The sequence below is a fragment of the Tiliqua scincoides genome, chromosome 2 (genome assembly GCF_035046505.1).
Source record: "Tiliqua scincoides isolate rTilSci1 chromosome 2, rTilSci1.hap2, whole genome shotgun sequence".
Lineage (NCBI taxonomy): Eukaryota > Metazoa > Chordata > Lepidosauria > Squamata > Scincidae > Tiliqua > Tiliqua scincoides.
In genome coordinates, this window is record NC_089822.1 from 249,337,995 (window position 1) to 249,361,980 (window position 23,986).

General features: G+C 47.8%; 1 protein-coding gene across 3 annotated transcripts in view; it reads right to left on the reverse strand.

The window, feature by feature from the left end:
• Positions 1 to 20,254, reverse strand: part of ZNF692 (zinc finger protein 692) — a 22,879-nt gene extending 2,625 nt beyond the window's left edge. Inside the window, exons 1-11 of one of the 3 annotated variants that reach the window (XM_066617956.1) lie at positions 20,085 to 20,254; positions 17,168 to 17,373; positions 16,508 to 16,539; positions 14,099 to 14,614; positions 13,585 to 13,636; positions 12,062 to 12,202; positions 5,359 to 5,487; positions 4,249 to 4,311; positions 3,916 to 3,994; positions 1,075 to 1,189; positions 287 to 558 (exon numbers count right to left, since the gene is read on the reverse strand). In XM_066617956.1, coding sequence (XP_066474053.1) covers positions 485 to 558; positions 1,075 to 1,189; positions 3,916 to 3,994; positions 4,249 to 4,311; positions 5,359 to 5,487; positions 12,062 to 12,202; positions 13,585 to 13,636; positions 14,099 to 14,614; positions 16,508 to 16,539; positions 17,168 to 17,358 — 1,392 coding nt within the window. In that variant the 5' untranslated portion in view covers positions 17,359 to 17,373; positions 20,085 to 20,254 and the 3' untranslated portion in view covers positions 287 to 484. Of the gene's footprint in view, positions 1 to 286; positions 559 to 1,074; positions 1,190 to 3,915; positions 3,995 to 4,248; positions 4,312 to 5,358; positions 5,488 to 12,061; positions 12,203 to 13,584; positions 13,637 to 14,098; positions 14,615 to 16,507; positions 16,540 to 17,149; positions 17,374 to 20,084 lie in introns of those variants that run through there. The other 2 variants (XM_066617954.1, XM_066617955.1) reach the window with 2 other exon arrangements.
• Positions 20,255 to 23,986: the final 3,732 nt, after the last annotated feature.

The following is a 23,986-nucleotide window of genomic DNA, read 5'->3' on the forward strand; positions in this document are numbered from 1 at the left end:
TAGCTTCCGAGATTGGGCATGTGCAGGGTAACAGTTGTTGCAGACTAAATGCATTTTTAAACAAATTACAGTAGATACATATATAAAAATCTTATAAATGCTTCTGTCCATTGCTCCATATCACCCCTGTCCCAATCTAACAGTTCGTTAAGTTAAATATGAAATCAGAAAAAGGAGATTAAAAATTCGGAGAACATTTTTTTTCCGGTTTCTCTTGTATCCCATGCTTCCACTGAGAGAAGGAAGTGGCTACTTGTGCAGTGGGCAAAGCTGCCTGGTCTCAGGGGCCACACTGCCCATTTTCAGGCAAGTGGGAGCAACATTTTGGGGTCTAGGCACCATGCTACTAAATTAAAATCTAATCAATCGGACCTGCCCAGATATGCTTCTGTGCATCTACGTGCTGGAGTAACATCAGGGCTTCCAATCTCTCTCCGGTACACTCTCCGATGTGCTTGTTCAGAAAGCCTTTCTGTCCAGCAACTTAGCCCACACTTGCTGCATCCTCAGTCAACCCACTCTGGGCAGCTGTGCAGGAGTTTGGAATGTAGCTGCAATCTGGATATGAGTCAAAGCACAAAGGCAGCTTCACACCTTCGGAATCATAGACAGGTGGCCCTCTGAAGGGATGAGCATATTTGGCGGTCGCAGCTGTGAAATGACTGAACAAGAAATGAGCTCTTTCCAAATGAGGGCGCTATGCCAATTTGCAAAGTAAATAGAAGTGCTGGTTATTCATTTTTATTCTGCCTTTCCTCCAAAGGAACTCAGGGCAGTGAACGTTATCCCCCCTGCCCCACCCTTTAATGCTCACAAAAACCCTGTGAGGTAGGTCAGACTGCGAAGTAGTGACAGACCCAAAGTCGGTCACCATGTAAGCTTCAGGGCTGAGCAGGAGCACTGAACCTGTCTGACATCAGTCCAAATCCAGCCCATTAGCGGGCTCTCTCTTGGGACCAAGAGCAGAAACAAAAGGTACAGAATTAATTAAGGCAAGATAAAGGCACTTGGGAGTGCTAGAGCGACCATGATTTTGCAGGTAGATCCCTTTGACTATAGCCTGAGGACGCTCACCACTGTGCAGTTTTTCATGCTCTTTGAGGTGCTTCTTGAAGTTGAAGGACTTGCCACAACTGGGATCAGAGCAGGTGAATGTCTTCTGGTGAACATGCTGGTATTTCTTGTGGTGCTAAACAAACAAAATATAGTTGAAGTAGAACAAAGATCCTAGTTGCTTCAATAAACACGGTTCACAAAATCACAGGGAAAACCCAAGCCTGTTTGAAGGAGAAATTCTTCCAAGGAGGCTATGAAGTCAACAACAAGGACTCGTAGGAGGAACATACAGAGATGCTGGCCCTTTGCATGACCTTTCCATAGCAAGGGAAGGCTTTTCTGGGGTGCAAGACACGGGCAGTCTGGCAAGCTTTGCTATGACATGCAAAAGAAACCCCCTTACCCCAACACCCTGATCCAACCAAGCTATCACAAGCAGGACGTGATGGAGGCAGCCACACTATTTTTTATCCCTGAGATATATTGCGTTGAACACAGAGGTTCCATTTGATTTTATCAGTATCTTCTGCATTTCCTTCTGCTTGGATCCCTAAATTCAATGAAGTCACTGAATGCATTAGTACTGGCATGGGAACGTTTGCCAGTAAACTGGGGGTTGTTGAACGAAGATTCCTACTAACTGGGAAAGCAGGCAGTTTTTAAAGTGGTAAAACAGAGACGCCTGCGTTGGCTCGGTCATGTTGTGAGAATGGATGATGGCCGGATCCCAAAGGATCTCCTCTATAGAGAACCTGTGCAAGGAAAGCGCCCTACAGGTAGACCACAGCTGCGATACAAGGACATCTGCAAGAGGGATCTGAAGGCCTTAGGAGTGGACCTCAACAGGTGGGAAACCCTGGCCTCTGAGCGGCCCGCTTGGAAGCAGGCTGTGCAGCATGGCCTTTCCCAGTTTGAAGAGACACTTGGCCAACAGTCTGAGGCAAAGAGGCAAAGAAGGAAGGCCCATAGCCCGGGAGACACACCAGGGACAGACTGCACTTCCCGTTGTGGAAGGGATTGTCACTCCCGAATTGGCCTTTTCAGCCACACTAGACGCTGTTCCAGAACCAACATTCAGAGTGCGATACCACAGTTTTTCGAGACTGAAGGTTGCCAACAGTGTGCTTCTCTTATCTTTTGCAGGGAGAAAGCAACTGTCCCTCTTCACTCCAGCACGGCATCTTTTCCAGTGGCCCTTTACTGGTGACTCTTCTGCACCTTTGTATAATGTGAGCCCTTCTGGTGGCAGGGAACCGTCAAGTCATTTCTTTTGCTATCTAAACTGCTTTGTGAATTGAAAAGCAGTACATAAATATTCCTAAGAAAATAATCATAATAAGACCACCCAATTCCTCAGTAGATGGGCCAGCAGGCCACACAAAAGCTGCCCATCCTCTCTAAGTAGATCTATGCACCTTTGGCTCCCTGTCCCCATCCTCTCTCATCTTTTATCTCAGTGGTTCCCAACCTTTAGGAGCACAAGGACCCCTAAGTCAAAAATTGGAATCACTGTGGACCACATGCACCATCACCACCTCCAACACACAAAAAAACACAATTAAATTTGTAATAATTAGAGAAGATTTATTAGATATTTATTAGATTTATTATTTATAGAGAAAATTTGTGAGTTGCTCCTGGCAATGCCTGAGGGGGGTCCATTCTCCACCCTCTCTGGTGGCCCATGAGGAAGCATCTCACGGGCGAGTGTTCCCCCACAGACTACCAGAGAGGGCAGAGAACAGACCTCCCACAGCTGCAGCTGACACTTCAGCTGGCTGTAGCTGCAGGCAGTCTGCTCTCTGTCCTCTCTGGTGGAGCATTCGGGAGATGCTAGAAGTGATAGAAAGTGATCGCTTTTTTTCCTGAGACTTTGAGGACCACTTCTCAGGGCCTCGCAAGCCACCTATTGCCCACAGGTTGGGAACCAGGGCTTTAAATGAAAGTTGGGGCGCTGTAAGTATTTGTGGGCGGGGCAGGGACGGCAGTGACAGCACCTCAGTGACTGCGCTGCGGAAAAGGTGTTTTTTTTTTTAAGTACTACCTAGCTGTTGTTTTTTTTAAAGTACCTAGGGCTAGTACTGGTCACCCGGAGGGTGCAGGGGGCCCACAGCCCCTTCTGTAGGCCTTCCCAAAATGGTTCCCTGCTGTGATTGCAACCCACTCCCAGTTTGTGCTGTGAAACCAGAAGTGGGTTGCGATTGCAGTAGGGAGCTGTTTTTAGCAGTGGGAAGGACCATAGAGGCAGCACCCCTCAGATGGCTAGTGCTACCTCCAGGTACTGAAAAATTCCCTTTTTCGTTGCAGTGGCACTTGCTGCTGTCACTGCTGTCGCCACAACCCTTAAGGGGGAATACAGTCGTTCTGGTTTCCTTGAGGGGGTCGCGAGCCCCAGATTGAGAACCACTGTTTTATCTGTTACTCCTGATAGTCCTGTCAGCCTAATACAAGTTGATCCTGTCAATCAATGATATTAACTATGGGATGTTCATATTCAGAGGCTGAGGGGAAGCAACAGGAAAGGGCTATTGCCTTCAAGCCCTGTTGTGGACTTCCTGATGGCCCTTCCAGGAACAGGATGCTGGACTCGATGGACCTTTGGTCTGATCCCACAGTTCTCACAGAAATGCAGTGCCACAAGGACATGCGGCTGTCAAGCCTGGGACTCCAGCAGCTGCCTCTGGATGCAGCAGTTCACAGGACAGCAGGCCAGGGAATGGGGTGGTTTGCCTGGTAGTTTGAGCAACATTGTGCTGGAGGCTTCAGGAGTCTGGCTGGTTTTCAGAGCAGGCCACTGAGTATACCCTCTCTACATGTGGAAATGGGGCTGTGCTTTCTCCCGTTTGACACATCACTTACATTCAAGTACTGACGGTTGGAGAAAATCTTTCCGCAGCCATCATAGTCACAGAGGAGGATCTCTCGCTTGGCTGCCTTCCTGTGAAGAAAGGCAGGACAGGAGTGAGAACAGAGAGTATAAAACCACCACCTCCAGTTATCATGATGAAGTAATAAAATTATACTACAGCACTTTGGCATAGAACTGTGGTGGGAACTGATGGCCCATTTTAGACCAATCAGGCCTTGAGTTAGAGGCCTCATTCCATGCTTTAGAGACCTACCTATGGCCTGCCTCTTAGTAGGCTAATGATGTGCCTTTCAGGATTCAAATGCCAAGAGTTGTGCACCCACCTGATTCTTTTGGGACCAATCTGGGCCACATCTTCATCACTAGGCTCTGCCCGCCTCTTGCAGCTGTACAGGGAAAGAGACAAATGGTTGGCAACCTTCAGTCTCGAAAGACTATGGTATAAGCCTACAGCAGCCAGTATTCCCAGGTGGTCTCCCATCCAAGTACTAACCAGGCCTGACCCTGCTTAGCTTCCAAGATCATTGGGCATCTGCAGGTTAACAGTTGCTTTCCAGGAAAGAGACAGTTGTCAAGTATAACCCCCGCAAAAAAGCAGTCCCTCAGAAGAGTTCTCAAGCTGCCCAAAGCAACCAACTTGTGTTGATAAAGCAGGGAGAGTAAGTACTTAACACGTTAATGCTGGGGCCTAAGAGAAATGGTATGGTGCAGTGGTTAGAATGCCAGGCTAGAGCAGAAGATCTGGGTTCAAATTCTCACAAAACTCTGAAGCTCACTTAATCTGGGCTGGTCAGAGTCTCTCTGCCTAATTAACCTGACCGAGTTATCATGAGGATAAAAGGGAGGCTGTGAGGGAGAACCCCTTGCACTACCCTGATTTCCTTGGAGGAAGGGTATGATTTACATATAAGATAGCTGACTTGGTTCCCTTGGAGCCAAAATCAACTCTGTAACAAAGGATATCTAGGATGTAATGCTAGCCTAATCCCACTAGATTTCATAATGGTTGCTTTATTTACCCAGATTCCCACCACCACCAACTCCTTTCTCCCCGAGGATAAAACCTGATGTCTTCCTGCCTAGATAATAGCTGTGTGTGCTTGTGCATTTTTGACTGGGAAAACAGACTGGTAGTACTTTGAGGGGGAGGGGTTAAGCACTTCCTTCCACTGTGCTGCTCCAATTCAATTCAGAGCTCTCTACAGCTGCATGGAACAGCCACAGGGAACAAAACACTGGGTGCCACACATAGTCTTTGTCGCACACAGCTTGACCCTCTATTCTGAGACTTTCTTGCTGAATGTCAGCTCCTCATTTGTGACTAGGAGAGTTCAGGTGTTCAGTGCTGCCCATCAACTTTCTGAATGAGATCAAGAGAGTTCAGGGCTCCTCAACGCACTCCACTTCTCCTTTCTCACTTAGGCCAGCCTCACCTTGCTCCGCCACTCTTCTCCTCAGACAGGCTGTGCCCACTGGGGCATGTCTCAGAGGGTGGCTGGTCCTCTTTTGCAGGCCTCCTGCAACACTTGGCTGGGTTTTGCTGTCTTTGCAGTTTGGAGTCTCTAGAGTAATGTGAAAAAGATATGAAGTTTAATTTTGCACCGTGCCTGTACTGAAAAAAAAGTTATCTAACAGTAAACCAAGCAACACTGAAATTAGGACTATACATACTATGCTGTTTAGAACAATTTTTGGGCTGCTTTTCTATTTAAAAGTTTTGCAAAGCACCATACAGTAAACAACAAAAATAAATCAAACACCACTTACAGAACCAAAGCAACAGCAGCCAAATAAAACACACTGCAGACACGTGTGGCCTCTGGGAACCAAGTGCCTCTGGGAACTAAGTGCCAGGTAAGGCACAAGAGTTTAGCATCTGGGCGAGGAGAAGGCAAGGAGACCTCTGAGTTTTGGAGAAGGAGAGGAGGAGGAGCAGGAGGAGGAGGTAAGTGTACTCATTCTAACGCTTTGTCTTTCTAACTCCCTGTCTTCTAACCATAATCTTACCTTTAAAGCAACCTTAAATCAAAATTGAAAGTTAGCACCTAAGGGAGGTACATAGGGCTACTCGTGAGCAGGAGCAGAGTCCTACTCGTGAGTAAGTGCCCAAGGGTCAGGCATTTAAATCAAAATTGAAAGTTAGCTGCACCTAAGGTAGCACTTAATCGAAGGAAGGGAGGAGGATAAAGTGAAAAGCAGGTTTTCTACTTGTTTAAATTAAACCTATACTTAACCCAGGTTAAACCTAATCTAAGTTAGAACATAACCTAAACAGGTCAGTAAATTGGGACACAGGATCTAGTGAGCAATAAATAATTAAACAAACCCAAATAAAAACTAGCTTGAGGTTACAAAAACAGTCCAGCCTAAGAGAACAGAACTAGGAGGGAAAGGACCTAGGAAGGGCCAATTCCCAACCAATTAAGAGCCCCAGTAGGCTAATCCAAGCAGTCCATTCAGGAGCCTGCAGAGTAGGTCACGCCCATCAGCAGCCATTTGCCTTCCTGAGCTTTTGTAAGCTCACCTGGGAAGGCCAGCCCCCTTTCAATCAGGAAGGAAGGAGGGGGGAGGAGCCAGCCAGGAGTATAAAGCTAGGCAGGCCATCGCGTGAGGCTCTCTGCAGACGCGTGTGGCCTCTGGGAACCAAGTGCCAGGTAAGGCACAAGAGTTTAGCATCTGGGCGAGTTCAGCGGCAGGGCGAGGAGGCCAGGGCCCCAGACACTGCCCTTCCTCTTCCCTTGAGAAGAGGGCTGCTATCCAGTGTACGGTTTTTAAAAGGACCCATAAATAAAACAACAACAACAACAACAAAAAAGCTATGCAGTCAGACAGCCAGCAGCAGGGTGGGGGCTATCCAGTGTTCTGCATGGAGTGCCACATGTATGATTATATGCCTCTGGGGCATAAGTCATGGGTGTGTCCTCGGTGCAAGGAGCTCCAGGCTCTCAGGGAACGCGTCCGCTCCCTTGAAGCCTTGGTGGCCAACCTGGAGAAGCGCAGGCAGCTAGAGGAGGACCGTGGGGAGGCTTCCGGGGACGATCAGGCTTCGTCCCAACCTCAGGCGTGCAGCTCCTCGGCTGCCCGGGTGGGAAGTCTCGGGACTGGAGGACGTCATCCTGGAGAGGAGGGAAACAATCCCCTAGGGGGGATCCCTTCTCCAGGGGATGGGCCCGTATCCGAGCGCACTCGGGATACTCCTCGGCGGGAGGGGGGTCGGGGGCTTCTTGTAGTGGGGGATTCGATTATTAGAAACATAGAGAGGGGGGTTTGCGATGGATGTGAGGACCGCATGGTGACTTGCCTGCCTGGTGCGAAGGTTGCGGACATCACTTCTCGTCTAGACAGGCTAGTAGACAGTGCTGGGGGAGAGGTAGCGGCTGTGGTGCATGTCGGCACCAACGACGTGGGCAAGTGTAGCTGGGAGGTCCTGGAGGCCAAATTTAGGCTTTTAGGCAGGAAGCTGAAAGCCAGGACCTCAAAGGTAGCGTTCTCTGAAGTGCTACCTGTTCCACGCGCAGGGCCAGCTAGGCAGGCGGAGATCAGGGGTCTCAATGCGTGGATGAGACGGTGGTGTAGGGAGGAGGGGTTTAGATTCGTTAGGCACTGGGGAACGTTTTGGGACAAGCGGGGCCTGTACAAGAGGGACGGGCTCCATTTGAACCAGAATGGAACCAGACTGCTGGCGCATAACATTAAAAAGGTGGCAGAGCAGCTTTTAAACTGATCCCTGGGGGAAGGCCAACAGGAGCCGAGGGGCATCCGGTTCGGGACTCCTCATCCCTATGGGATGAGGATGGGGAGGTTAGAGAACAACAAGACAAAGGCAGGGTAGGAGAAGAAATTGGGAAAGGTAGGGTGATGGGATGTGATAGACGGTTTGGCACAATGAGAGGATGCGGGGACAAAGGAGCGAATAAGCAGCCCATCCTGGGGCATTCCGTGTATAAATGCTTTTATGCGAATGCCCGAAGTCTACGAGCAAAGGTGGGAGAACTGGAATGTCTGGTGACAAGGGAAAATATTGACATAGTGGGCATAACGGAAACCTGGTGGAATGCGGCGAATCAGTGGGATACCGCAATCCCGGGCTATAAACTCTACAGGAGGGAGAGGCAGGGGCGTGTTGGAGGTGGGGTGGCCCTTTATGTTAAGGAAGGGATAGAATCCAGCAAAGTAGAGATTGAAGGTGGGTCCGACTCCACCGTAGAATCTCTGTGGGTTAAATTACCAGGCTTGTGCAGCGATGTAATACTGGGGGCGTGCTATCGTCCTCCAGACTAGAAATCTGATGGGGACCTTGAAATGAGGAAACAGATCAGGGAGGTGACAAGGAAGGACAGGGTTGTAATCATGGGGGACTTCAATTATCCTCATATTGACTGGGTCAATTTGTGTTCTGGTCACGATAAGGAAACCGGATTTCTTGACGTGCTAAATGACTGTGGCTTAGATCAGCTAGTCAAGGAGCCCACCAGAGGACAGGTGACTCTGGATTTAATTTTGTGCGGTACGCAGGACCTGGTTAGAGATGTAAACGTTACTGAGCCATTGGGGAACAGTGATCATGCTGCGATACGTTTTGACGTGCACGTTGGGGGAAGAATACCAGGCAAATCTCTAACAAAAACCCTTGACTTCCGACGGGCGGACTTCCCTCAAATGAGGAGGCTGGTTAGAAGGAGGTTGAAAGGGAGGGTAAAAAGAGTCCAGTCTCTCCAGAGTGCATGGAGGCTGCTTAAAACAACAGTAATAGAGGCCCAGCAGAGGTGTATACCGCAAAGAAAGAAGGGTTCCACTAAATCCAGGAGAGTGCCCGCATGGCTAACCAGCCAAGTTAGAGAGGCTGTGAAGGGCAAGGAAGCTTCCTTCCGTAAATGGAAGTCTTGCCCTGATGAAGAGAATAAAAAGGAACATAAACTGTGGCAAAAGAAATGTAAGAAGGTGATAGGGGAGGCCAAGCGAGACTATGAGGAACGCATGGCCAGCAACATTAAGGGGAATAATAAAAGCTTCTTCAAATATGTTAGAAGCAGGAAACCCGCCAGAGAAGCGGTTGGCCCTCTGGATGGTGAGGGAGGGAAAGGGGAGATAAAAGGAGACTTAGAGATGGCAGAGAAATTAAATGAGTTCTTTGCATCTGTCTTCACGGCAGAAGACCTCGGGCAGGTACCGCTGCCCGAACGGCCCCTCCTAACCGAGGAGTTAAGTCAGATAGAGGTTAAAAGAGAAGATGTTTCAGACCTCATTGATAAATTAAAGATCAATAAGTCACCGGGCCCTGATGGCATACACCCAAGGGTTATTAAGGAATTGAAGAATGAAGTTGCAGATCTCTTGACTAAGGTATGCAACTTGTCCCTCAAAACAGCCACAGTACCAGAAGATTGGAGGATAGCGAATGTCACGCCTATTTTTAAAAAGGGAAAGAGGGGGGACCCGGGAAACTATAGGCCGGTCAGCCTAACATCCATACCGGGTAAGATGGTGGAATGCCTCATCAAAGATAGGATCTCAAAACACATAGATGAACAGGCCTTGCTGAGGGAGAGTCAGCATGGCTTCTGTAAGGGTAAGTCTTGCCTCACAAACCTTATAGAATTCTTTGAAAAGGTCAACAGGCATGTGGATGCGGGAGAACCCGTGGACATTATATATCTGGACTTTCAGAAGGCGTTTGACACGGTCCCTCACCAAAGGCTACTGAAAAAACTCCACAGTCAGGGAATTAGAGGACAGGTCCTCTCGTGGATTGAGAACTGGTTGGAGGCCAGGAAGCAGAGAGTGGGTGTCAATGGGCAATTTTCACAATGGAGAGAGGTGAAATGCGGTGTGCCCCAAGGATCTGTCCTGGGACCGGTGCTTTTCAACCTCTTCATAAATGACCTGGAGACAGGGTTGAGCAGTGAAGTGGCTAAGTTTGCAGACGACACCAAACTTTTCCGAGTGGTGAAGACCAGAAGTGATTGTGAGGAGCTCCAGAAGGATCTCTCCAGACTGGCAGAATGGGCAGCAAAATGGCAGATGCGCTTCAATGTCAGTAAGTGTAAAGTCATGCACATTGGGGCAAAAAATCAAAACTTTAGATATAGGCTGATGGGTTCTGAGCTGTCTGTGACAGATCAGGAGAGAGATCTTGGGGTGGTGGTGGACAGGTCGATGAAAGTGTCGACCCAATGTGCGGCGGCAGTGAAGAAGGCCAATTCTATGCTTGGGATCATTAGGAAGGGTATTGAGAACAAAACGGCTAATATTATAATGCCGTTGTACAAATCGATGGTAAGGCCACACCTGGAGTATTTTGTCCAGTTCTGGTCGCCGCATCTCAAAAAAGACATAGTGGAAATGGAAAAGGTGCAAAAGAGAGCGACTAAGCTGATTACGGGGCTGGGGCACCTTCCTTATGAGGAAAGGCTACGGCATTTGGGCCTCTTCAGCCTAGAAAAGAGACGCTTGAGGGGGGACATGATTGAGACATACAAAATTATGCAGGGGATGGACAGAGTAGATAGGGAGATGCTCTTTACACTCTCACATAATACCAGAACCAGGGGACATCCACTAAAATTGAGTGTTGGGCGGGTTAGGACAGACAAAAGAAAATATTTCTTTACTCAGCGCGTGGTCGGTCTGTGGAACTCCTTGCCACAGGATGTGGTGCTGGCGTCTAGCCTAGACGCCTTTAAAAGGGGATTGGACGAGTTTCTGGAGGAAAAATCCATTATGGGGTACAAGCCATGATGTGTATGCGCAACCTCCTGATTTTAGGAATGGGTTAAGTCAGAATGCCAGATGTAGGGGAGAGCACCAGGACGAGGTCTCTTGTTATCTGGTGTGCTCCCTGGGGCATTTGGTGGGCCGCTGTGAGATACAGGAAGCTGGACTAGATGGGCCTATGGCCTGATCCAGTGGGGCTGTTCTTATGTTCTTATGTTCTTAACAAAAATAAATCAAACACCACTTACAGAACCAAAGCAACAGCAGCCAAATAAAAGCATATAGCACTAAAACAAGCAATTGAAACAGCACCAAAACAATCATTTCTAAGTTTGCAACTGAGGAAATAGAAAGGTCTTTGTCTGAGGCCTAAAAGACAGCATAGGCAGTCAAGTGACGTTTCCTCTACTACATAAATGATAGGTTTATATAGTGTGTCCAGATTGCTGCACATGTGACCCAAGTGAAATATGCCTATAGGGTTTCTGGCACACTTGAGGAAGTGTAGGAGACCTTGCAGGCCTGATCATGGGATAGTCAAGTCTGCCTCACCAGGACTCTGTTCAATGGGACTTACTCCCAGGAAAGTGGGGTTAGGATTCCAGCCAAACAGTCTCTAGGTCTCAGTTTGCAATTAGCAGATGCACACAAAACAAAGTCTTCCCCTCCCCCAGCAGATTCATCACTTCCCCCCTCCCTTTCCAGAACCCTCCATGTGTGCTGCTAACAAACTCAGGGCACAATCCTAACCAGGTCTACTCAGAAGTAATTCCTATTTTGTTCAATGGGGCTTACTCTCAGGCAAGTGTGGTTAGGATTGCAGCCTCAGTGCTGGCAGCCTTGATTCTAGTGTATAATTATAACACTGGCTTATTATATCTAATGTATATTATTATTATCATTATTATCATTATTATCATTATTATTATTATCTAGTGTATAATTATAACACGTGGCCAATGGCTACAAGGATCAGGGGAGGTGCGAGCCCAAAAACCACTGTCCTATACCATTTGTTTCTGCCCCTGGTTCCAACAAAGAGCCAGCTAATGGGCTAGATTTGGACTAATGTCAGACAGGTTCACACTCCTGCCTAGCCATAAAGATTACATGGTTTTAGGGGAGCATTGGCAAGAGGGATGTGGGTTCCCAGCTGCATCTGCCTGGCCACTGTGGGAAGCAGGTTGCTGGACCAGAAGAACCTTTGGCCCAATACAATCAATCTCGATAACCTTGCTGGATCAGACCAAAGGCTCGCCTAGCTCAGCACCCTGAAGGCAATGGTACTATCATGCTGCCGCTCCTCAGTAACTAATATTCAGCTAGTCTGACCATTAGCTCTCGTGACTAATAGCTGTTGACAGAGCCATCCTCCATATATTTTTCCAGTCCCTTTCAAGTTGCTCCCTAACGACAACTCACCTGTCTAGGGAAGGGTGATAATTCTCATCTCTCAGGTCATCTGTATATGCCAGGTTGTCTTCCTCTGCCAAATCCTCTCCTTCGCCTTCATCTGGCTGGTCAGGTGCTGATTCAGGCTCCCCCTCTGGTGGGGGCAAAGTGCTGAAGAACATTTTAAAAAGAGAGGAGGGGTGCAAAGCACAAAGATAAGGTGACCTAAAATGGGCCCCAATTCATCTCTTTCAGCCCCTTCTACAAAGATCCTGTAATCTTTGTTCGTGACTCTTTACTACTAGGAAGCTCAGTGACTCTTTACTGAGGGAGGGAAGCTCAGTGCTTTGCATGCCCCAGTCCTGGGTTCAATCCCTGGCATCTTCAGGTAGGGCTAAGAAAGGCCACTGCCTAAAATCTGGGGGTGCGTGGGTTGCTGTGCTGCCGCCAGCGGGTACAGACAATACGGGGCAAGATGGGTCAACAATCTGAATCAACAGAAGGCAGGTTTGGATATAATATGATCGAAACACTCTCCTGCTAAATCAAATCAAATAATTTTTTCTCTCATCTGATTTGGCCATGGATGGCAGTTTTTTCACCTACTCCAGACTGGCGAGGGAGGGAAGGTATATTCAGTAGGTTTCAGGCATTAGAAATTGGTCACTGTGTTTAATAAACTAGCTCAAATTCAACCCAATTGCAATCTGGTATCTTTGCTGAGGATGTGTGTGTGTGTGTGTGAGCATAAATAGAATGCTAGATGTAGGGAGGTGGCAGCAAGATGCAAGTATCTTGTGGTCTTGTGTGATCCCTGAAGCAGCTGGTGGGCTGCTGTGAGATACAGAAAGCTGGACTGCATGGGTATTTGGCCTGATCCAGCAGGGCTTATGTTCTTATATTTTTGTCAAGCTCAGTATTCTGTCCTCAACAGTAGCCAGCCAATGCCTCAGGGAAGTCCACAAACAAAGCAAGGAAATTATGTCCACTTCCTTGTTGCTTGTCTCTGCTTCTAGTGATCAGCGGAAGATACTGCAGAACACAGAGGCTCTTTTTTTATTAGGGTTGCCAACTGTTAAGACTAAGCAACTGATCAATCTGGTTGGCAGTCTTTAATAGACAGGTGTGAGGATTTAGGTGTGTGTGGTGTGAGGTAATAGACAGATTTAAGGATGCCCTGCTTTACTTTCTCAGGCTCTTTTTCTCATGTGCTTCTGTAAGAGGGAATGCAAATGTTGAAGGAAGGCTTTTCCTTCAAACCCTAATTGTTTTTTAAATGGTAAATTATCTCACATGGTCTTTGCTATCATAACAATGCACCTATATGGAAATCAGTAATTATTTTTTTACACTTGAAACTATCCTCCAAGCTGGGGAGGGAGGATGGGTTTGTGAATGTCACAACAGCAGTCTAAGCAGCCAGCTTCAGGAGTCCTGAGTCTGACTCTCAGAGGAACATTGTACAGTATGCCTGACTGCAAAGGGATGTACAGTGGTCTCCCTGCTCCAGAAATGCACACCCGTACACAGCCTCAGAGGAAAAAGAAACTTACCTTTCTGGCCCTGTGACTTCTGCACTACCTGGAATTTCTTCGGAGGAAGCTGCTGCAAGGGAAGACACAGTGCCGTCAGACATGAGTGGTGGAGCCACAGCTAAGTGATACAGCACATCCTTTGAATGCAGAAGGCCCTAGGGCCAGTTACTGAATCAGCTGGCAGGTGAGCGGCCAGTCAGAGTGGGCAATGCTGGGCTACATGGACCAAAGATAGCCTGACTGAGTACAAGGCAGTTTCATCTGTCCACATTGTCCCAACAGCCATTTTGGAAAGTTACAAATTACAGGCCAAAGATGACAGTCTGCAGCAAGATTGTGGTTGCGACGATTCCTGCAATGCTTGTTTATTAAGAAGCTGAACCTGACACTAAGCTTTCTGGGACAGACCTTTCAGGCTGCCATGATTCTTAAGGCATATCCTACCATTCAGCCTCTCACCCCCACACAGAGCTCAACACACCCTCGCAGTGCCCTCAACCAAAGGGGAGCCTCGGCCTGCTAGCTCCCTCACCTGTCTCAGTGTCGTTGCCACTTAGCAATTCTGCCTCCTCGCACAGGCCTGTTCCGCTGCCAGGAGACATGCATGCTGCTCTCTCTCTGTCCGCACTGCCCTCCCCATCCTCTTTGGAAGATGGCTCTGCCTCGTCCACTGGACATGGTGAGTCGGAAGCAAGCGCTAAGGAAAAGGCATGGGCTGCCGCTGCCCTGCGGAGGGAGCGCCGGCATCGGATGACGGGGGAGGGTGGGGGGCTGGGCTTGGAACTCACAGCTTTCTCCTCCCTGCGCCTGGAGGCTGCTTTGCGAGGGGGTAGGGTGCAGGTCTGGGGGGCAGAGGAGTTCCAAGAGAAGGTGTGACCAGCCAGGCACTCCCATACCATGCTGCCTGGGCCTCCCTTCTGCTCCAGCAATGAGGACTTCACGTCAGGGATGAAGCCACATTCCTGGCTGTGATTGTGAGAAAGGACAACAAGGTTCTGCAGAGCATCCAGAGGGAAGGGGTTTGGGACAACATTGGAACTATCCTGTCCTGAGAGAGAGAGAGAGAGAGAATAAAATCAGTTAGCCTGAGCTTGAAGGGGAAGCCAAGCATCCCCTTCCACACAAACCTCTCTCACACACACCCCATTAAGTATTCTGCCTCACAACATAACTCAATCCAGTCCTAAGGAACTTAACAGGGAGTATCCATACCCCTTAAGGCAGCCATTTTCAACCACTGTGCCATGGCACACTGGTGTGCTGGGAATGGTCCGTACGTGTGCCATGGGAGTTTGGGGGAGGTCATTTATTAGTAGGGCCATTGGGGGATGTGAGCCCCCCACAAACAGCATGGTGTGCCCTGTCAATTATCAAAAAACTGATGATGTGCCCTGACAATTTTAGTACCTTGTCAGTGTCCCATGAGTATAAAAAGATTGAAAATCACTGCCTTAAGGGTAAAGGAACCAAACGATGAGGGTATGGAACTCAATCTCTGAACAATTTTTTTAAACTTGTGGTTGTTAGATTATTCATTATCACCATTATCAATACAGATTGAGATGTTCTTTTCCTAGCTATCCATATGTAAAGTCAAACCAAGCTATCGGCATCTTTTGACGTCATACTGCAACAGTATATGCATACTGCTTAGCTCTACCCATCCCCCCAGCAAAGTTTGACTGAAACAAAACAAAAAATACTAACATTGTAGCTCAAGCAGAGTAAGGCCACAATCCTATACACCAGTCTTTCTCAAACTGTGGGTCGGGACCCACTAGGTGGGTTGCAAGCCAATTTCAGGTGGGTCCCCATTCATTTCAATATTTTATTTTTACTATATTAGACTTGATGCTACAATAGCATGTGACTGCATTTGGGGAAATGTTACATACCTGTACTTTTAACAGACTACTATGTATATGCTTTTAACAATGATAGTAAATAGGACTTACTCCTGGGTAAGTGTGGGTAGGATTGCAGCCTAGGATTGTGAAAAATTTCCCTGCTCGATGATGTCACTTCCAGTCATGACATCACTTCTGGTGGGTCCCAACAAGATTCTTTTTCTAAAAAGTGGTCCTGATGCTAAATGTGTGAGAACCACTGCTATACACACTTTCCTGGGAGTAAGCACCATTGAACACAATGTGGCTTTCTTCTGAGTAGACATTCCTAGGATTGTGCTGTACCTTATTTAGGACTGAAGACCATTTTTCAAATGAACCAGATGGTCATCAGATGATGCACAGATTGTGTTTGCAGGTGATTAAGTTAATACTAACATTGTAATAAACCTAAACCCAAATGTTTGTACAATATTTGTACTAATATCGTTAGTGCCAAAACAAGGGATTGATTTATGCACCCAGAAGAAGTTCTCCTACTCTGTAATGGCCACACTTCAGTATGCAGGTGAAGACTTTGAGCCTTGCTGGAAACTTGATGGCACTTTTTCATGAAGGTGTTACAGATAATTTTTGTCCTAGTTTCTATGAGGCATCAAAAAATGCCAAAGTTAAATCTTGCTCTTGAAAAAAAAAAATCCCCTAGGCAGACACTTTTTTTTAAATCGACACTATTTTTTTTCTAATTAAATATATAGCCATCTCTCTCATACAGATGAAATATTACACTCTGACCCTTTGATAGGCTGAGATTAATTTCTTTTTCCTTTTTTAATGTTAATTGTTAATGTTGCTTGTCCTGAACTTTTGGGATAGGCCGGGCTCTGAACCGCCTTGCCACAAGCCCCTTCTCTACACATTTCAACCAAGTAGCATAATTCCTGCCATCAGATAAAAATTCATTTGGGTGGACAAAGCAGGCAAATGATTTGATTTAAAAACCTGTTGTACTTACCTGTAAGGTTGGTATAAGATTAAATAAATATTAATGAAAGTGCTCTTTTGATCCACAAAAACCTTACAAGGATCCTTACCTGTTTTCAACATGCAGCCTTGAGAGCTGTATCTGCATGAGAAAGAGAAGGGGTGAACAGACAGTACATGAATCTACCTGCATTTTATTAATAATAATGTATTTAATTGCTTTTGACAACAACAACAACTGCAGCAGTTTTAGAATGCCTTGCATTTTGTTTAAATATGATGCCACATATGTAAAACAATTTTCTCTTGTGAGCCTGCACACACTGTAAACTCCTGAGTGGTAACAAGGCACACGTAGGCACCAGCAACCTGGCTTAAACATGATCTAGAACCACACCCAGGTAAACATTTTGCATGACTATCACCCTTAAACCAGGCCTCAGCAATCCCTGCAATAACCTTGTAAGGTAGGTCCATATTATTAGTGCCAAAATTCAGACTGGAGTGGGGCTGAAGCTGATAGCTGAATGCCAAAGGCCACCCGTATCACTCTTTCACAATCCTGCCTGCCTTCTCCTCAGTAAAACTGCCACATCTCCTAGTGCCAGAGAAAGGGCCATACTCATTGACAAATCTGCAGTTATGCACATACATGAAAATCTAATATTTGTCTCCTAGTTAATACTGTGACAAAGCTAGCAAAGATCTAGATGGGGGGAGAGAGAATATTACTGCGTAAGTAGCAATCATACACACAAACTTGTCCTCACTTGTCCAACAGGTATTTGGCAAGCTGGGAGTGCAAGGAAAAACCTAGTTGCTCCTTAAGCTGACACCATTGCTCCAGGTGGCTGCCAATACGGATGCGGCATTTACTGCGCCGGGCATCCAGCTCTTTGCGTTTTTGTTTACGGATGATTTCAGAGGCGTGCTGGCGGCCCTGGCGCCCATGTTCCATCATCTCCAAGCCGTTGCACTGAGAAAGAGTGGAATGGAGAAAGAATGGTTAAGATCCATCAGGAATGACTGGACCACAAGTGTGTTTCATACTAGCGATGGTCCACAGGGGACAACTTGCTTCCATCAACAGCTGAAGTAATTCCAGCTGCTTAACACTTTGCCCACGAGAGACTCAAAATGCAATGATGCCTGGTGTCCAACAACTACTAACAAGGGAGGAGTTGCCTCACTTCATCAAGAACTGAGCGAATTTCAGTTGATGGCCCCAATTCCTTGTCTCAGAGAGTCTCACTAGGCCATTGACCAGGGAAAGGTGAAGACTGGAATCTCTTCCTGAGCATTCCTAGCACTGCTTGGAAAGCCATGTGGTTTCTGTTCCTCAGGGTCAACACCAAGATATGCTACACCCTGGGGCAATATCCAGATTTGGGGTTACCCCACCCCCAGCTCACCCCCCTGGAGGTCTAGGCACCAGTCCCCCTAGGCTGAATTGGTCAATGGAAAAAGGATGGTAGAGGAAATAGCTGTGCAGATACTGCTTTGTCCCTCCCTTCTCTAGCAACCAACACAACTGGGCCCAGCAGTGCTCTAACCGGCAGTGCCAAGACTTCATGGTTGTGCAGTGATTTGAGCCGGACTCTCCTGACTCGTCATCTTGTTAACAACTACACCACACTGGTCTTCCTCCTCCAACCACCCAAGACTTAACTGGGTTGAATCGGGGTGGGCAGGGGATGGCAACGGGGGAGGGGGTGGGCGGATCAGGTCCCTGGAGGGAGGCAGGATCAATGGTGGGTCCCCAGTCTCATACGTTATTTATTTATTATTGAAGTCACAGCATGAAAAAGTTTGAAGACCACTGGATTAGGGAATGTGAAAAAGAAGCCTGAGTACACGTGACTGAATTGGTCACATATTTTTCACCTCTTTGTACTAACAGCACTTCTCTCTTTGTCATTCGAGGGAGATACTCCTTTCCTAATGCCCATGTTGGAGCAATACCTCAACACACACATCAGGCTACATGCAATCAGACAGAAGAATCTCTGCATTGATTTGCTGACATATTAACATGTGGGATTGGAGGACCACAAAGAATGGCAAGTTCAGGAGGGGGTATGTTCAAAAAGTGTATTGTTTGTGGCAAATGGTTAAAAGGATATCATTTATCAAAGTTCAAGTAGCTTGAGATACATTGGTGCAGATAGGGTTGCCCAGTTCAGGAACAGGCTTGATTCTCTGCAGCTGGGACCACCTGTGTCGAGAGCACAGAATCTAACCCAATGTCACTCCTAAGCGCTCACTTTTGTTTCTACAGAAGTGAGTGAATGGTTGCCATCATGCCTACAATGACCAGTCATTTGGAGAGACAAATTAGGAGCAGAACCACCATCCCCTGACACTGGGTCACTCAATCTTTTTTGACAAGAAATTTGCAGGCTTGTGCAAAAGTGTGCCCACTTTTGAACTGCCCCACCAGAGGCCCTTGTAGCACACAAGCCCTTCCTCAACGTGCAGTACAGAATGCACAACACATAACCAGCAGGGTATGCCGAATGCTATGGAAAGGCACTCTGTGTCCTGTGCACTGAATGAATGATAAAAGTTTGCAGCGTTTCTCAAACGGTGGGTCGGGACGCACAAGGTGGGTTGCGAGCCAATTTCAAGTGGGTCATGTAGCACCTAGCTCAACCACCATTGAAAATACAGAGCTGAAAATACAGGGTTTGGAGCTGCCAGGAGGGCGGGTTCCTGGTGGGAGAGGGGCCTGGTGCTTTGCCCTGAATAGGGGAGAAGATGGGATGCTGAAAAGGGGGTGGACTGCATGGTTGGAGAAGGATCCAAGTCTGCATTCTGCTTTGACTTCTGAGCTGGAATGTTTGACTTCTGAGCCATGCAAAACAACAGAACAAGCGTGCTGTGTAATGGAACCTTCGGCTGACTGCTGTGTAGCTCTGAAGTCTAAATTGATGACGCAATGCTCGGCCATGGCATCACTTCCAAGTTAATGACATCACTTCCTGTGGGTCCTGGCATCCTAAAAAGTGGGTCCCAGCGCTAAAAAGTTTGAGAACTGCGGAGTGCGTGGAGTGAAGTTGCTTATTTCATATAGAGATGCCACCAATCACTGTTGCAGGAGTTCAGTCAGACTGCAGGCTTGCGGGGAAGGACTTGCTAGTTTTTGTATGCATGCACAGTGCATGTATGTATTTTCATATATGCACAGTATGCATATTCTGCATGCATGTACTTGTATATTTATGTACATACATGTATGTATATTTATGCATGCATGTATATTTATGTACGTACATGTATGTATGCATGCACATTCTGTGTTTATGCACACAATGTATATTTATGTATGTATTGGTACATACAGTATGTACATTCTGTATATATGTACATTATGTACACACTGCATTTATATTTATGTATGTACACACTGTATGTATAAAGTATGTACATGTCTATGCATGTACAGTGCAGTCTCCTTCCTGCATCAGTCTCCAAAGTTCATGGAATTCTCACGCTCTTCAAAACCACAGCCACGCCCAAGCCACGCCCCCAAACCGCCAAGCCACGCCCCTCCCCTCGCGCCCGCACTTCCGCCCCTCCCTGCGCCCCAAGCCAACGGCTACCTGCCCTCTTGGGCTCTGGACCAATCAGAGGCCGGGGCGCAGTGGCAGGAACAGCCGTTACCCGCGCGCCCCTCCCCCCACCAACCGTTTCGTTCAGGCCTCCGTCTGCAGGGCGAGGCTTCTCAGCGCCACGGATTCCATCCTGGCCGTTGCGGGCAGCGCCGTTCTAACACTTGCGGAGGTGGTATCGCTTTATGGGGGGCCCACCTAGGCGCCGTGGCCCCTTTAAGAGCGCTTTCTCCCTCCGCCCCCACTCTTCGCTGACACGCGAGAGAAAGAGCGAAGCAATATGGCAGCTGAGAAGGCAGGGAACGGGCTTGTGCAGCTGCGCAGGCGCATATTGCTCCTACCGGGGCTGTGGCAACCTGGGCCTCTAAATGGCTCATGGGAGTTGTAGTTCCCACAAGGAACACGCTTCTCTACGAGTACTGTTTTTTCGCCCAAGTGGAGCAAACATTTGTGGACGGCTGAACGATGGTGCATGATAGGAGTTGTAGTTTTCAATGTCTTTCCCCAGTGCACCACTGTTCTCATCCCTCCTTGTTCTTGCAGTTCAAATGAATATGGAGCAGTGGCTGGTTCTCAAACCTTTCAGCACCAGGACCCACTTTTTAGAATGGCAGTCTGTTGGAACCCATCAACAGTGATGTCATTAATCTGGAAGTGATGTCATGGGCAGAAGTGATATCATCAAGCAGGAAAATTTTTTAACCACAAAATCAAGTCGAAGTGAGTGCACACAACATTGAGTGCCTGCCTGTGCTGGAGGAGCTTGACAGTGAACCAACCCTAGAAAAACTTCACGTGGCCCTGGACTCCCTTGCTTTCGGCAAGGCACCTGGAAAAGACAGCATCCCTGCTGAAGTCCTAAAGTGCTGCAAAGAGATCATCGTCACTGAGCAGCATGAAATCCTCTGTCTCTGCTGGAGAGAAGGTGGAGTACCTCAAGACATGAGGGATGCAAACATCATCACGCTGTACAAGAACAAAGGCGACAGGGGTGACTGCAACAACTACCGTGTGTTCTGCCAAATATCCCAACTCCCTTTTTGGCTAATTAACACCCTCCTTTTCCAGGAACAACAGCTGCAGTGTGCAATGGAATGAACACAGAACTCCTTATCTATAGCAAATAACAAGAATTTATTGCTACAAACACAGTCACTCCCTGCAAGTCCTCTTGCCCAGAGGCTTTCCCTCCCCAAAACTCCACTTAACTCCGGGGGTAACGTCTGAAGCCTCCAGTCCAAGTCCAATCCGGTCTCCAAAACACAGTCCAGTCTTCTGCAGTAGAGTTCCTCCTCTCCAGCAGTCTTTCTCTTCCAGCAGGGTCCTGGCAGTCCTCTCTTCCTGTAGGTCTGGGTCAGGTAGCCTTCTTGGTCAGCGTCCGGCTTCCGGCTGGGTCAGCGTCCTGCTTGGCCAGCCCTTGGCTCCTTCTGAAGCTGCCTTTTATCCTTTGGATGTCTCATCATCCAAAATGCAGCTCAGCTGTGAGCTACCTTGCTAGCCCCTTGTTAAGTCCAAATTAGGCTCAGCTGAGCCATCTCTTCAATCCATGTCCACTCAAAGTCCTATCAAGGCCAAATGAAGCTCAGGTGTCCATCCAGGTCTCCATTGGCCTTGATTGATTACAGCTGTTGAGCCAGCCCTGCCCTTCCCAGAGCTGTCAAACAGCTGTCAAAACAGGGAATCGCTGTCAACACCACATCATCCACTTGATGATCTTCTGATCTTCCATTACACCGTGGCATCTCTCTCCTTAGCATTGTAGGAAAGTTGTTTGCCCGAGTTGCACTAAAGAGGCTCCAGGTACTTGCAGAGAGCGTTTATCCAGAATCACAGTGTGGATTCCGAGCCAACAGGTCCACCACTGATATGGTATTCTCCCTTAGACAACTGCAGGAGAAATGCAGGGAATGACAGCCACTCTTTATAGCCTTCATAGATCTCACGAAGGCCTTCGACCTGGTCAGCAGGGGTGGCCTCTTCAAGATTCTCCCCAAGATTGGATGTCCACCCAGGATCCTCAGCATCATCAGATCCTTCCACAAGGACATGAAGGGCACTGTTGTCTTCGATGGCTCCACATCAGACCCCTTTGACATCCGAAGCGGCGTGAAGCAGGGCTGTGTTCTTGCACCAACCTTGTTTGGGATTTTCTTCGCTGTTCTGCTGAAGCATGCCTTTGGAACTGCAACAGAAGGCATCTATCTCTGGACCAGATCAGACGGAAAGCTCTTCAACCTCTCCAGACTGAGAGCAAAGTCCAAAGTCCAGCTGAAATGTCTGCGTGACTTCCTCTTTGCTGATGATGCAGCTGTCACTACCCACTCTGCCAAAGATATCCAGCAGCTCATGGATCGTTTTAGCAAGGTCTGCCAAGATTTTGGACTGACAATCAGCCTGAAGAAAACACAGGTCATGGTTCAGGATGTGGACTCACCTCCCTGCATTACAATCTCTGCACATGAACTGGAGGTTGTCCATGACTTTGTTTACCTTGGCTCAACGATCTCCAACACTCTTTCTCTCGATACTGAGCTAAACAAACACATCGGTAAAGCAGCTACCACGTTTTCCAGACTCACAAAGAGAGTCTGGTCCAACAAGAAGCTGACGGAACATACCAAGATCCAGGTCTACAGAGCTTGCATCCTGAGTACACTTCTGGACTGCAGCGAGTCATGGACTCTTCACTTACAACAGGAGAGGAAACTGAACGCTTTCCACATGCGCTGCCTCCGACGCATTCTCAGCATCACCTGGCAGGGCAAAGTTCCAAACAGCACAGTCCTGGAACGTGCTGGAATCCCTAGCATGTATGCACTGCTGAAACAGAGGCGCCTGCGTTGGCTCGGTCATGTCGTGAGAATGGATGATGGCCGGATCCCAAAGGATCTCCTCTATGGAGAACTCGTGCAAGGAAAGCGCCGTGCAGGTAGACCACTGCTGCGATATAAGGACATCTGCAAGAGGGATCTGAAGGCCTTAGGAGTGGACCTCAACAAGTGGGAAACCCTGGCCTCTGAGCAGCCCGCTTGGAGGCAGGCTGTGCAGCATGGCCTTTCCCAGTTTGAAGAGACACTTGGCCAACAGTCTGAGGCAAAGAGGCAAAGCCCACAGCCAGGGGGACAGACCAGGGACAGACTGCACTTGCTCCCAGTGTGGAAGGGATTGTCACTCCCGAATTGGCCTTTTCAGCCACACTAGACGCTGTTCCAGAACCACCTTTCAGAGCGCGATACCATTGTCTTTCGAGACTGAAGGTTGCCAACAACAAGTCAAAGTGAGTAAGCAAATGAAAAGCTCACAATAAGTTTAAAAATGTATTTAAAATAAATAAGACGCCTCCTATACCTCCCAAGCAGTTGCTAAGCTGTTTCAAAAAAATTCTCCAAACATCCCAAAGGCTGCAATCTGATCCACACTTATTCAGGTGTAAGCCCCATTGACTATCATTGTTAAAAGCATATACAGAGCAGCCTGTTCAAAGCAGAGATCTGTAACATTTCCCCAAATGCAGTCACATACCGTGGTAGCATCAAGTCTAATCTATTAAAAATAAAATACTGAAATGAATATTCAATATTCATTTGAATATTGGGGACCCACCAGAAAATGGTTCAACCTCCTGATTTTAGGCAACCTCAGAATGCCAAGTGCAAGGGAGTGGCACATGGATGCAGGCCTCTTGTTGTCTTGTGTGCTTGCTGAGGCATCTAGTGGGCCACTGTGAGATACAGGAAGCTGGCCTAGACAGGCCCTTGGTCTGATCCAGTGGGGCTGTTCTTACGTTCTCAATGAGTTTGCCTCCAGAGTTATGGGTTCAATTCAGATTGCACCACTCAGTCAGCATACTTGTCTCACCACTTGATCTCTGGAGCATCATTCCGATTGCACCCCGCCAGCCAGCACGCTTGCCTCACACCTCTTAATCTGTGGAGCCAGCAATGCTGAAAGCTGTGTGGGTTCAGCACAGATACAGAT